This window comes from Accipiter gentilis, chromosome 2 (assembly GCF_929443795.1).
Source record: "Accipiter gentilis chromosome 2, bAccGen1.1, whole genome shotgun sequence".
In the NCBI taxonomy this organism is placed as follows: domain Eukaryota; kingdom Metazoa; phylum Chordata; class Aves; order Accipitriformes; family Accipitridae; genus Astur; species Astur gentilis.
The window spans coordinates 30,991,988-31,004,735 of NC_064881.1; the positions used below are offsets into that span (position 1 = coordinate 30,991,988).

The 12,748-nt window shown below is 37.1% G+C and overlaps 1 protein-coding gene across 8 annotated transcripts in view; it reads left to right on the plus strand.

The window, feature by feature from the left end:
• VPS13B (vacuolar protein sorting 13 homolog B) overlaps positions 1-12,748 on the plus strand; it is a 485,377-nt gene that overhangs the window by 81,681 nt on the left and 390,948 nt on the right. For 7 of the 8 annotated variants that reach the window (XM_049818749.1, XM_049818740.1, XM_049818775.1 and 4 more), the window contains 4 exons: positions 1,661-1,852; positions 2,457-2,626; positions 6,343-6,537; positions 8,153-8,277. In XM_049818749.1, coding sequence (XP_049674706.1) covers positions 1,661-1,852; positions 2,457-2,626; positions 6,343-6,537; positions 8,153-8,277 — 682 coding nt within the window. The remainder of the gene's footprint in view (positions 1-1,660; positions 1,853-2,456; positions 2,627-6,342; positions 6,538-8,152; positions 8,278-12,748) is intronic. The other variant, XM_049818802.1, reaches the window with a different exon arrangement.

The window sequence follows — 12,748 nt, forward strand, 5'->3', positions numbered from 1 at the left end:
TATGTTAGTACAGACAGATAGTGTCAGTGAGGGAGATGGTATAATGAGAATTTGGAATCGTCAGATTTTCCTGTGGTTTTGGGTCATAGTTCTCTACAGGTGTGTTTAGTTTGTTACTGTAACAGAAAGGCGGGAGGTTATTAGATTTGCGCAAGGAAATAGGTTAATTTGCTTCCAGGCAGATGGGTGAAGAGGGGAAGGGATGGGATGTATCTTGCATTGAGTTAGGTGTACAAGGTCCACATTGGATAAGAGCTTGGCAATAACTTGAAAAATATTACTGTTGAGAAGCATCATCATAGAACATGTCAGTCCACTGCTTATGCAGCCTTTGGTTTCTGCGGCATGACTTGATCATGAGTACGAGGAGAACATATCAAATGGACAGCTCTGCAATTGCAGACGTGTTAAATTATGGAAATCAAGGTGAAATTGGTGGTAATGGCTGTGCGTTTCCTGGCTTTCCTATTTGTCACAGCTTTGACCAGGTGGATTATGGAGTAATGTGCTATCCAAGGAGTATGCGCTATCCACATTCACTCAATGAATTAAACTGTCATCCTACAATTTTTATCTCAGAACTCCTTAATTTTTATAGGATAAACAGTCTCAGAATCCATTTAATCTTGATGTTTATTTTGTCAGACTGTTCATTTGTGTAATGGTTAGCAAGACATTGAATTTTTACTGCTTGTGTCAAAGGAATGAAGACACTGTCAAAGTGACGATTTGTTAGAAAAAAAAAATCTGAGTGAAATTCTGCAAACTAAATATGTTACAGGGGTGATAGTATTTTTTTACAAGTCATGTATCAGGAAAACTTAAAAGTTCTGAAATTTGCATAATTTAACTAAAGAATTTCCATGAAGTAAGTTTAGAGAAATATAGTCATGCTGTGTGATAGCTGATGAGTAGCCTGTATGCAGTGAATGTGTGATTTCAGTCTACATCATTACCCTACATATATATCAGAAAAATGGTAACTTGACTTTAATTGGTACACTGGCTGTGATTCTGAGCACAAAGGTTATAGATCTTTTGGATGCCGACACTAAACCACCCTTTTATCTTCTAAAAATGGTCTGATGCATGATTAAAGAAGTTTTCATTCTCTCTGCCCATGCTTTAATTCATCAGTGAGTGGAAGGAAGGGTTTATCTTCAGTTGTCAGTCTGGTTTATGACAATACAAGTGAGTATGATTCTCGCTGCTGTTATAGCCCATGTACCAGCAGCCAGCATTTCAAGGGACCATATCTGTAGTTTCATTGCAGGACACCTTTTCCTTGATTGTTTGGGATGGATATCTTTGTGATAAACTGTAGAAATTTTTGAACAGCAGAGCTGTCACTGGCACCTGGGGTTAAGTGGCCACAGAAGTTTGGACACCTTCAGAGTCCCAAGCTTGAGAGATACAAAGTTAATGGAAAGGTTCCTAAGTTGTGCTGTGCTTGGAGGCAAGGCATAATCTTGCCCTGTTTGCTCTGCATTAAACAGGAATAATGTTTGTTTAAACATGTTAAACCAGTCACAGTATATTTATGTGTTGAGTTTGTATTGTTTATAAGTCTGTGATCACAGGACTTGAAACAATAGCTGATAAAAAAATTTATGTCCAATTGTTTGGTGTAACTTGTTGTTATTTATAATACTTCTTGTAGTTTCTGGTAATCAGCAAGACCTTTCTTCAGTAAAGAGTGAAGATTTTGGAAATGTTCAGGAGATGTCTACAAAAAGCCTAATTGTGGGCCCACTCAATCTTCGATTGGATAGCAGTGCAGTACACCGGATAATGAAGATGATAGTTTGTGCTCTGGAACATGAATATGAGCCATACAGCAGAACTAAGCCAGGTTTGCTCCCATTGTATATATGCAAATACACAGAATTAAACCAGACCGAATTCAGTGTTCTTGAAGGTGCAACTTCCAAATAGTTAAACTCCAAATCTGTCAGGGGATTTTATGACTCCAAAGAGCAAAAATTTAAAATAAGGATAAAATTAATTGTGATATCCCCATCAGTGTTGGATATGTCTCTGAGATAATTTCAGATGCTTTGGAGGCCATTTGTTTCAATCACAAGCCTCTTGTTGAGTAAGGAGAGCTTATTTCATTGACAATTCAGCTTGATTTTGGAGTCTTACAGAAGAAAGTATCCCTATTGGTATGTATTTATTAGTTTGAAATAATAGTTATACGGGATAAAAATGTATGGAAACAAGCCATGGTAAACTTAAGATGAGTTTCTGACAAAGAGCTGTACAGCTTTCAAAGTAAGGAAAATCCAGTTACGATTGCATTTAGCCTTAGGTAGAACCAGTTTGGAATAAAATTAACTATGAAAGGGGGAGAAGCTTTCCATTTTTTTGCTAGTCCCTAACCATTTCTGAAACAGCAGCTGTAGGAGACATTTTATATATTTTAGTCCAACATACATAATCTTGACTTATTGTAGATACTGTGGATGGAAATAGAACTATGCCAAGCTTGGAAGAAGTAGCATCATTGGAGGAATACATTCCCACTCGACTTACAACGTTCACTGTTCTTAAGTGTACAATTATAATCCCTGTGGCAGAATTCAATTTACTAGACCACTTGATGCCCATAATCATGGGTGAGAAGGTATGTATGCACAGATATTTATTCAATTTTTTTATATCGGCATGTGCTACTTCATAGACATTTTCTCACTGAGCTGTTATTCCATGTGCCAGATGTATTGATGAGTTCCATATCAGTTTGGTGCTCATGATGGTGTGATGTACTGGTAGGAAAAAAGAATTTGGAAGAAAAAAGATTTTTAAAGCATCAAGCAGATAAAAAAGAATTAGCTCTAACTTGAAATCTTTTATGGAAATCTTTCCATCAGAAGAGTACCTGTTGTCATTTTGCCATGCAGGTCTTCCCAAACTAGCTCAAGTCTGAAATCTTTGAATACATAGGCTCAGTAGAGACTTCATAGATGTTAACAGCCAGCTCTGTGTGTACTAATTCCAGCCAGGATGCCAGCAGGACTTTGGCTGTTACTGAACATCTAACTGCTGAGTGACTATCTCAGAGAGCCAGAAATGAAATTTCCTAACAGCCTTAACTTGTTTTATCTTCTGGATATATGTAGTATATCTCCAGCTAATGAATCCTGTACTGGTTTAATATTCATATAGGACTTCTTCCTCAGTGCACAAAGCCGAGGTACTGTAGGGATGAATCACTGTTTTGTAGTGAAGACTTGCAGTAGGTTTACCTCTTGAAGCAACGGCTGGAAGGTATTTTATGGATAAGGGAAGAAGAGGGAAAGAAAAAAATCAATTCTTAATTGAGTTCAATTTCTAGGAAATTTTATGTGATATTAAAAACTTCCCATTTGTTTTTCACAAGTGAATACTAAATACAAGTTCCCTGTACTTGAGGATGACCTTTTTTAGTGGGATGTGTTTTGCAGAAGTTCTCAGTATCTGTGGTTCCAATTAAAGCAATGGGAGTTAGGCTTTTATTTGTCAAGTACTTTGCTATGCTAAACATTCAGACATTGGCATTCAAATGGGCTTCCAGAATTAATGAATTATTTTAGTATTGGGCTTTTTTTTTTTTTCAATTACAATTTCTTGTCTAAAATGGAGATGAAGTTGTATATTCTGAAGGTGTTGTGAAAGTAACCTTGTAAGTATTTGTGAAGCATTTATGTGCAAGAAAGGTGAAAACCATTTGAAAAAGTTTTTGTGGTTTTGAGTTGTGTGGGTTTTGGTTGTGATGTGGTTTGGTTTTTTTTGGATTTTTTTGTTTGGTTGGTTGTTTTTTTTTTAACCCCCCAGAGATGGATTTGAGTAGTATTACATGATGGAAGGCACATTGATGTTAAATTATCTTGATAATGTAATAGATACCTGCTGTATTTTCTTGTAGAATATGCTTACTTACAGCATGTTTATGTGATTTAAGATTGTATGTGTATGCGCAAGAGGACAGAAAGTCTTGATTTATGGCATTTCTTATAGTGTGCTTGTATAATCATTTTCATTGCTGAAGTGAAATACACACAATAACATACATATTAATACTTAACTTGGATCCCTAGTCTCTAAGCTGCAACATATATAAAAATTCAAGCATGTGCCATTTATTCAGTGAGTGTGCTTAGGAGTGTGTATCTTTTTCTTAAATTTAGGTTGCTAATCTTTTCAATTAAGCTGGCTGGAGTGAGTGAACTGGTGACAAATCTGTTATCTCATGATGTATTAGGATACATTCAGAAGCTTCTAATATTAGAAAATGGGATATTGCCAGGTGGCTAATGGGAAGCATTATTTCCTTTCAGCCCAGAACAGCCCAATGGATTGTGGTGCTTTTCACCTTATGGGCAGATGATATTTTTATAATGGGAGAACAGCCCCATATTTATTGTAGGTTTGAGGCAAACAAGTTGAATTCAAGTGAACTTTTTTTTGTGGGGGTGGGGGTGGGTGTGTTTGGGTTGGTTTGTTTTTGTTGTTTTTTTTTTTTTTTTTTAACTTGGAGTTTCAGTTCACGTTTCCTGAGTGAAGCCAAGCCTATTTAATATAATAATAATGATTTTGAATTTTGGTTTGAAAGTCATAAATACATCAACTTATTGTCCTATTGTGATACAAGTTTAATAAAATTTTTAGATTCATAGAGTAACTTGGATGGGAAGAGATTTCTGGAGATGATTTCCAGGAGTACAACATCCTGCTCAAAGCAAGCCCAAGTAGAGCAGGCTGCTCCAGGGGTTGTCCAGTTAAGTGCTGAATTAGCTCCAAGGGTAGAGATTCCATAAAAAGCTTTCGCATAGACCTGCTTGGAATTGCCTATGTTTCAGGTTGTGTCTGTTGCCACTCATCCCCTCACAGTACACCTTTGACAAGAGTCTGGCTCCCTCTTCTCCGTACCCTCCCAACAGGTAGCTGTAGACAGCAGTAGGATCTTCTTTTGGCCTTCTCCAGGCTGAATGACTCCAGTTGTCTCAGTCTCTCCTGAGAGAGAGAGCTTATATGTTCCAACCCCCCAACCACTTTGGGAGCCCTCCAACAACCTTATTCTGGTATGTCCATGTCTGTCTTGTACTGGATACAGCACTTCATTTTAATGGATACTATGAAAAATATAGTTGGAAGTGTAAAATTATGGCATTTATTATTTTGGAATGGCATCTTCTTTTGCCGAGATGTCTGGCATGCCTGTGAATACATAGTAATATATGACAGCGTAAGAGTTAGATCAGCATGAGTTTAGTATGGTGTTAGTGCTTTGGAGTGATAAAAATGTAAACAAATATTTTATGGAACAAAATATTTCGACTTTGCATATTCTTGAAGTGGGTTGACCTTGGCCAGCTGCCACTCTCTCACTCCTTCTCCTCAACAGGACTGGAGGGAGAGAAAAGGATGGGTTGAGACGCTAAAGAAGGGGAGATCACTTACCAGTTACCATTATGAGCAAAATAGACTCAACCTGGGGACAGTGAATTTAGTTTATTGCCAATTAAAATAGTTTTGGATAGTGAGAAACAAAGACATGCATCAAAATAATACCTTTCCCCCATCCCCCCTTTTTCTGAGGCTCAACTTCAGTCCTTCATTCCCTGACTCTTCTATCTCCCACCTTGCAGTGCAGGGGAATGGGGAATGGCGGGTTGCTGTCGGTCCCTAACAGCTGATCTCTGCCACTCCTTCTTCCTCACACTTTTCCCCTGCTGCAGTGTAAGTCCTTCCCACAGGCTGCAGTCCTTGAGGAAAAGTCTGCTCCATTGTGTGGTCTCTACAAGGTTGCAGTGTCCTTCAGGGCATATCCACCTGCTCCAGTGTGGGGTCCTCCATGGGCTGCAGTGTGGATGTCTGTGCTAGCGTGGCCTGTTCCACAGGCTGCAGGGGAATCTCTGTTCCAGTGCCTGGAGCACTACCACCTCCTCCTCCTCTTCCTTCTCTGTCCTTGCTGTTCGTATTGCTGTTTCTCAGTTGTTTGGTTCCCCCCCCCTCCCCGAGTCCTCTCAGCCTGTGTGGCGTTTTTGCTCTTTCTTAAATATGTTTCCACAGAGGTGCCACCAGCTTGGCTACCCTGCAGCCACCCCCACTGCCAGCACCTGGACACCTACACCCAAGACAATTCTGGATTAAAAAGTTTATACATAAATTTTAAACTTTGAAGAAATTAATTTGAAAAAATTGTATTATAATGACCATAAGGCCATGGTATCTGTAAACAGTTTCTTACACGTAGATTTGCTTGTGTGTGTGTGGAGGTAAGAGTATATGTAAATATGCTGCATAATGCATCTGCAGTGTAATAATTGCATGTTTTTCCCCCCCCCCCCCCTCTCCAAGAATTTAAGTGGCCTGTTAAATGCTGCAAGCTTCCAGCCCCTGCGGCCTTTACCTTCCATCCGTATTTTGGTGGATAAGGTTAACCTGGAGCACTCTGTGCCGATGTATGCTGAGCAGCTGGTGCACATGGTCAGCAGCCTCGGCCAGCCATCTGACAACCTGCTTCACTACTGTTACTCACACTGCTATCTGAAGGTAAAAGTCTTGAGATCTATTTCTTATTGCAGTGTGCTGAGAAAAAGTTAATATAAGTACAGGTAATTCTAAGTGTTAGCAGGTTTCCTGGGAGAAAGTTTTCAGCTTATCTAAAAGGATGTAAACAGATTTCACAGAATGTGGTTGGTTGGGATTGCTGCTTCTGACCCGAGCCAGGTGTTTTGGAATATGCACAGAACTTCACATGAGGCAACTACACAGACTGAAGCCCCAAGGTCTTTGTGGCAAGATTGAGTTAAAATAATTTGGAAATAAACTTTTCCCTTCTAGGACAATGCTCATAGAATACGTAGATTGCACTAAATTACATTCAGAAACTTGATGGGATGTTATGAGGAAAACCCATCGCTTCTAATAGTATTGTGTCATGCTTTTGATAGAGCAAACCTGTGATAGTGAAGGTGTGCAATTGAAAACTGTTGCCAAACAATTTGATTTTTTTTTTTTTGCTATAAGAGGAAAAAACTGAATGTTCTCAATTAAAGATCCATTATGTGAGAGGAGTTCTTATTGTGAAGTTGGGGGAAGTTTAAGAAGCTACTGAAAAATTGTTTTGAGATTATTCAGTTGTCATCTGCTGAGATTTTAGTAAAATGAAAAGGTGAAATCTCACGAGGATTTTTAAAACAGGCCTTCCAAACTTTTAGGATGTGCTCTGGCAGTTTCAAACCTTTTGGATGCTACTAAAACGTAAATATTTGCTACTAGTACTGTTAATTTTACTAAATTTTTCATTTATCCATTTACTTCCATGCTGATACCATAATAGGGATTTAAACAATGAAATTCTTACTGTTTGCATGAAACAAACTTTGTCCCAGAATTACATGGCAAGCTTTCAGTTTTCTGGGTGACATGTTACTTTCTGTCACATTTAAAATGATTGGGATGGCAATATTGCAAGTTATCTGTATGTTTTTCAGTTTGAGGGTTTTTTTTTTCTATTCAAAAGGATTTTAGCATTTGTTTGATCAGCGTTTGCAAAATGTGGACTTCAGTTTCGAGTTTTATATGGTTTATTTGCTAGCTTTAATATAGGCCAAAGTGTTCTGTTATGTGAATGATTGTACAACATGTTATAAAGTCAACTCTAGAACCATTTGTTTTCTGCACAGAACAGGGAAAAATCACAAAGAATAATTGTGATGAACATTTCTTTAGATTCTCTTATTAAGAAAAAAGACTTTGAAGGGAAGCTTCTCATATCCTTAAATACCACTTTTTTAGGCCAATGTTGTTATAATTACAAAAAGTGATTTTATTTATTTTTGTATGAAAGACAATGTGCTATCTACAAATTTAAAGGATCGAGAATAACATTTTAATTGATAAATTATAATTCAGCATTTCTTAAAAGTTGGCAGAGCATAGTTAACACTTTTTTTGAGCGAAGAAAATATTTTTATATGTATTCCTATTGATTTTTCTAGTTATATTCATGTTTGGGGGAAAAGGAATTATCTAAAAATAATACACAATTTATTTCATATTTATTGAGTGTATCTAAAAATGTGGTTATGATGTTGCGAAAGTAATTTGAAAGTGATCTAATCATGTTGATAGTATACCCTTTGACCAACTTAATTTGTTTCAGATATTTGGTTTTCAAGCAGCACTGACTTCTTTGGACAGTAAAGGATTGTACTGCTTCCCTGTTCCAGTTATCCCCTCATTCAGTACTGCTGTTTATGGCAAGCTGATCAAGTTTCCCAAATATTGGTGAGCATTAAGCATGTACAGTGTATTTAAGTAATGTATTCAACTACTTTTGCATTTCTAATGAATGATTTAAAAATATCAAGCTCCATATATATCCCTAAACTTCTGTCTCTTCTGTCATATTCTGCAAATAAGTCTGTTATCATTAATAAATTTCTTTGTAAGGATAGCTGTTAATAAACATTTTAGACTCTTGTTTGGAGAGAACAGGCTATGCAAGCCCTGTAGTAAATGGCTTTCTTCTAGACCTTGTAGAATTCTGTGAACCAGTTTCCGTTCTTCCTTGAAAGGATACAAAAGCTGAAGTTGTATACTGATGGCAAGTTTGATGTGTTTAACTGAACAGGTCAGCTCTTTGTTTTAAACTCAACTAAATAAAAAGCAACAACGGGGTGGGGGACACCCCCCACCCCCCCCCCCCCCAATGTCGTCTCTACTAGACTTTTATTTCTGTTACTCATTACAGTGGAAGTGTTTGTTGTGGTTTAACCCCAGCCAGCAACTAAGCACCATGAAGCTGCTCACTCACCTCCCTCACAGTGGGATGGGGGAGAGAATCTGAAGAGTAAAAAAGAGAAAACTTATGGTCTGAGATAAAGACAATTTAATAGGTAAAGCAAAAGCCGTGTGCACAAGCGAAGCGAAACAAGGAATTCATTCAGCACTTCCCATGGGCAGGCAGGTGTTCAGCCATCTCCAGGAAAGCAGGGCTCCATCACGTGCAACAGTTACTTGGGAAGACAAACGCCATCACTCCGAATGTCCCCCCTTCCTTCTTTCCCCAGCTTTATATTCTGAGCATGACGTCATATGGTCTGGAATGTCCCTGTGGTCAGTTGGGGTCAGCTGTCCCGGCTGTGTCCCCTCCCAACCTCTAGTGCACCCCCAGCCTAGTCGCTGGTGGGGTGGGGTGAGGAGAAGAGGACTTGGCTCTGTGTGAGTACCCCTCAGCAGTAACTAAAACATCCCTGTGTTATCAACACTGTTTTCAGCACAAATCCAAAACATAGCCCCATACTAGCTACTATGAAGAAAATGAACTCTATCCCAGCCAAAATGAGCACAGTGTTTTAAAATTGTGGTCAGATATTAAGCTGTTTGTAGTTCAGATTTTAAATGCAAACACTTTTGTTCTGAAAACAATTCTGTGCTTTATGAAATGAGCTACATAAAAAAAATTTTTTGTTTTTATTTCAATGCCATGGAAACTCAGTACTTAAATTTAGCTCTACAGCTTAAATCTTGTGATCATAAATATCAGTGTGTAATAGTTTTTATTAATAAATTGTATTCATAAAAACTATTTTCAAGAAAATGCGTTTTGGCAATACTTTGGACAGGACAGTAGTTTTCTTTATCACTCATTTTGAGCAGTAGCTGTCTGTAATACTACTTTATGACTAAATCCATACAAACAATCTTACAAAAAATGACAAGGTAACAGGAAAACAAGTTAGTGTATTAAGTACTTTGGCTTGAAACATTCTGTGTTGTATAGCTAATTTGTAACATTCATTTGTTTGTGAAAGTTTAATGAATTATAAAAAAATAAAAAAAGACTACTGCTATGATTGCTCTTGCTGCTACATAGATAATATAATAGTGTTTTTCTCACAAGGTGTGATACCATGTTAAATATGAGTGTTTTAGCATAATCAGCACACCACCAGGTGGTAGCAGCCTAATTGACTTTCTCATATTTTCCATCGATAGTTTGCAGAAGTACTAACCACTTCAGATGAATTGCTGTTCTGTTGCAGCATTTTTCTAAAAAGTAATAAATGTTAGCAGGACAACCCATAATCAGCACTAATCCAGGGTACTTCAATACTGTGGTAGGATTGACAGCCTTTCATGACCTGACATTTAACACTAAGTTCTGGTTAGTGATCCTTGATAGTAAACTGTAGAAATAAATTAGTGTTTAATGGTAAACTTAAATTTATTTACTACATTATAAAATGCATGATTAGTTGCGCAAAACAAAATAATTGTTTTAGAGATGAAAAACAGTTGGAAAAAAATCTATTGTCTGACAAGTTCATGATATTCAAGTACTAGTGGCTTCTCATGAGTGCACTTGTGCTCTTTTGTGTGTGGTTGTGCTCACTGCACTCAATGTCTTGCTCGCTCATATTTGCTTTCTCATGCTTTTCCACATGTGCTGTAACATGCTTGCCATCACGCTCTACCTTGTGTGTGCGCGGTCTCACACTCACTCTCTTTTGTGCATTCTCTGCTTCTCTCTCATGCTTTCTGTCTTGCTCACTGTCTTTCTCTCTCTCTTTTAAAAATACATGGTATTACGATGTGTGCCCAGCTGGAAAATAGAGTATGGTAGACAAATAACATAGAAAAATAGAAACGAGCAGTAGTTTTGGGAAGTGGAGGCAGGGGAATGGTCCTGCCTTGAAACAGCAAATCATCTATCAGCATTTATTAGTAGATCTTGTAAGACCAACACTTATTGTGGTCTAGTGTATTTTCAAATAATTTTTATAGCTTTCATTTTTTCTGTGATATAATGTCTTTCTAAATATAATTTATTTAACAGTGTGAAATACTTATTTAAAACTAACTTATTCCAACAATTTATCTAAACTAAGCAACACCAATTTGCGGGTAATAAAGTAGAAAAACAAATGAGTACAGCAGCAGCCTGGTTAAATGAAGTGTAGTTTGAAGTGAATAAAACTCCAGATGAAACGCATCAAATAGCACTTGAACTAAATCGAAATCAGCATGAGGACTGAGAGCTTCATTGAAGTCATGCAGTGAGTGAGAATTAGTCTGGTAGGATAACCTGGTAATGTCATTAAACTTAAATTCAGTCCTACCCCCCCAAATTATACCACCTGCTTTATTTGGATTTTTAGATTTCACATTCCAGAGTTTCTTAGCATACACACATCTGATGCTACATGTGTTCTTCTATTTCTTCGTAGAAAATATATACCACAGACCATACCTTTTAAAAACAAAGACATTTTATGAACTGTTATGGAATCCCTCAGGTAGTATGTTTTGAGTTAGCAGTGAAAATCTCAACTTTATTTCTGACATAAATCAGTAGAATACCTTTCTTTTTTAGTTTGAATATAATAATCTCAAAATGTATACGGTGTATAAAATACTGTAGTAATATTTATTTTTTTTAAAACTAGTTGATAAACATTGGTAGCGTGTTTTAACAGATAAAATTTCAGCAACATCAGCCCAGTAAATTCCAGTAAATAACAATAAATGTTAAAAAAGTGCTGTTTCATTTACCTACTAGATTGATGTCTGTTTTAATTTCAGTTAATACACTTTCTTCTTATAAAAGAAATGTGATCAGGCTCACTAGTTAAGTAAGTCTTGGACATCTTTTAAATTGTATAGCTAATCTATTTTTATATGAAAGTAAAAACATCTGGTCTTTTGTTTTTGTCAAGCACAACAAGATGCAAAATACAATGTTAATGTCAATATTTTACAACTACTTTATGTAGTGTTGCATGCCAGATTGTAAAGCAGCTTTCAAAGCTTTCAGGAGGATGTCTAAAAACAACTGAGAATTAGCAGAATATGGTTAAAAGCTTAGAATGAATGACAAGAATGTTTATTGCCGAACAGAAATCTTGAGAGGAATTAGCTGATTTATCTTTCTTTTTTTCTTTTGGCTACAAAGTTTCTGGTAACAGATCATAGAATCATATAATTGTAGAACGGTTTGGGTTGGAAGGGACCTTAAAGATCATCTAGTTTCAACTCCCCTGCCATGGGCAGGGACACCTTCCACTAGACGAGATTGCGCAAAGCCCCATCCAACCTGGCCTTGAACTCTTCCAGGGGTGGGCCAGCCACAGCCTCTCTGGGCAACCTGTTCCAGTGCCTCACCACCCTCACAGTAAAGAATTTCTTCCTTACATCTAATTTCAATCTACCCTCTTTCAATTTAAAGCCATTACCCCTTGTTCTATCACTACATGCCCTTGTATAAAAGATGAGATATTCTAGTGTAAGACACTTCAGTGTTTTAACCCTCTATCACTTATAAAAAAAAAATAAAATCACTTTATTGTACTTCTGAAGAATATTAAAGTAACATTAAGGAATATAGATTCTGAATAGCTTTCCTTTATTTTTCTGATATCTGGATTGATAGTGAAGTGTGTCATCTGTATTTTTTCAGCTAGATATTGGTACAGGTATGTGTGTTATTTTATTACTTTTCCTCTTTTCTTGACCTGTCTTCTCTAAATTCCCTTCCTGTGACAAGTGTTCCAGACTCTCGTTTTCCTTTATCTGGACTGCGGGAAGGTTGTCACTTACTATCTCTGCCTGTGACAGCTTTTGAGACTAAACACTGGTGGAATAAGGTTATAAATGGGGATGATGGGATCTATCCCTTCATGCTTTGTATTCATCTTCTTGGTCCAGTAGTCTACTTTCAAGGGGTCTATTTCCTTGATAATGAGTCTCCTCTTTC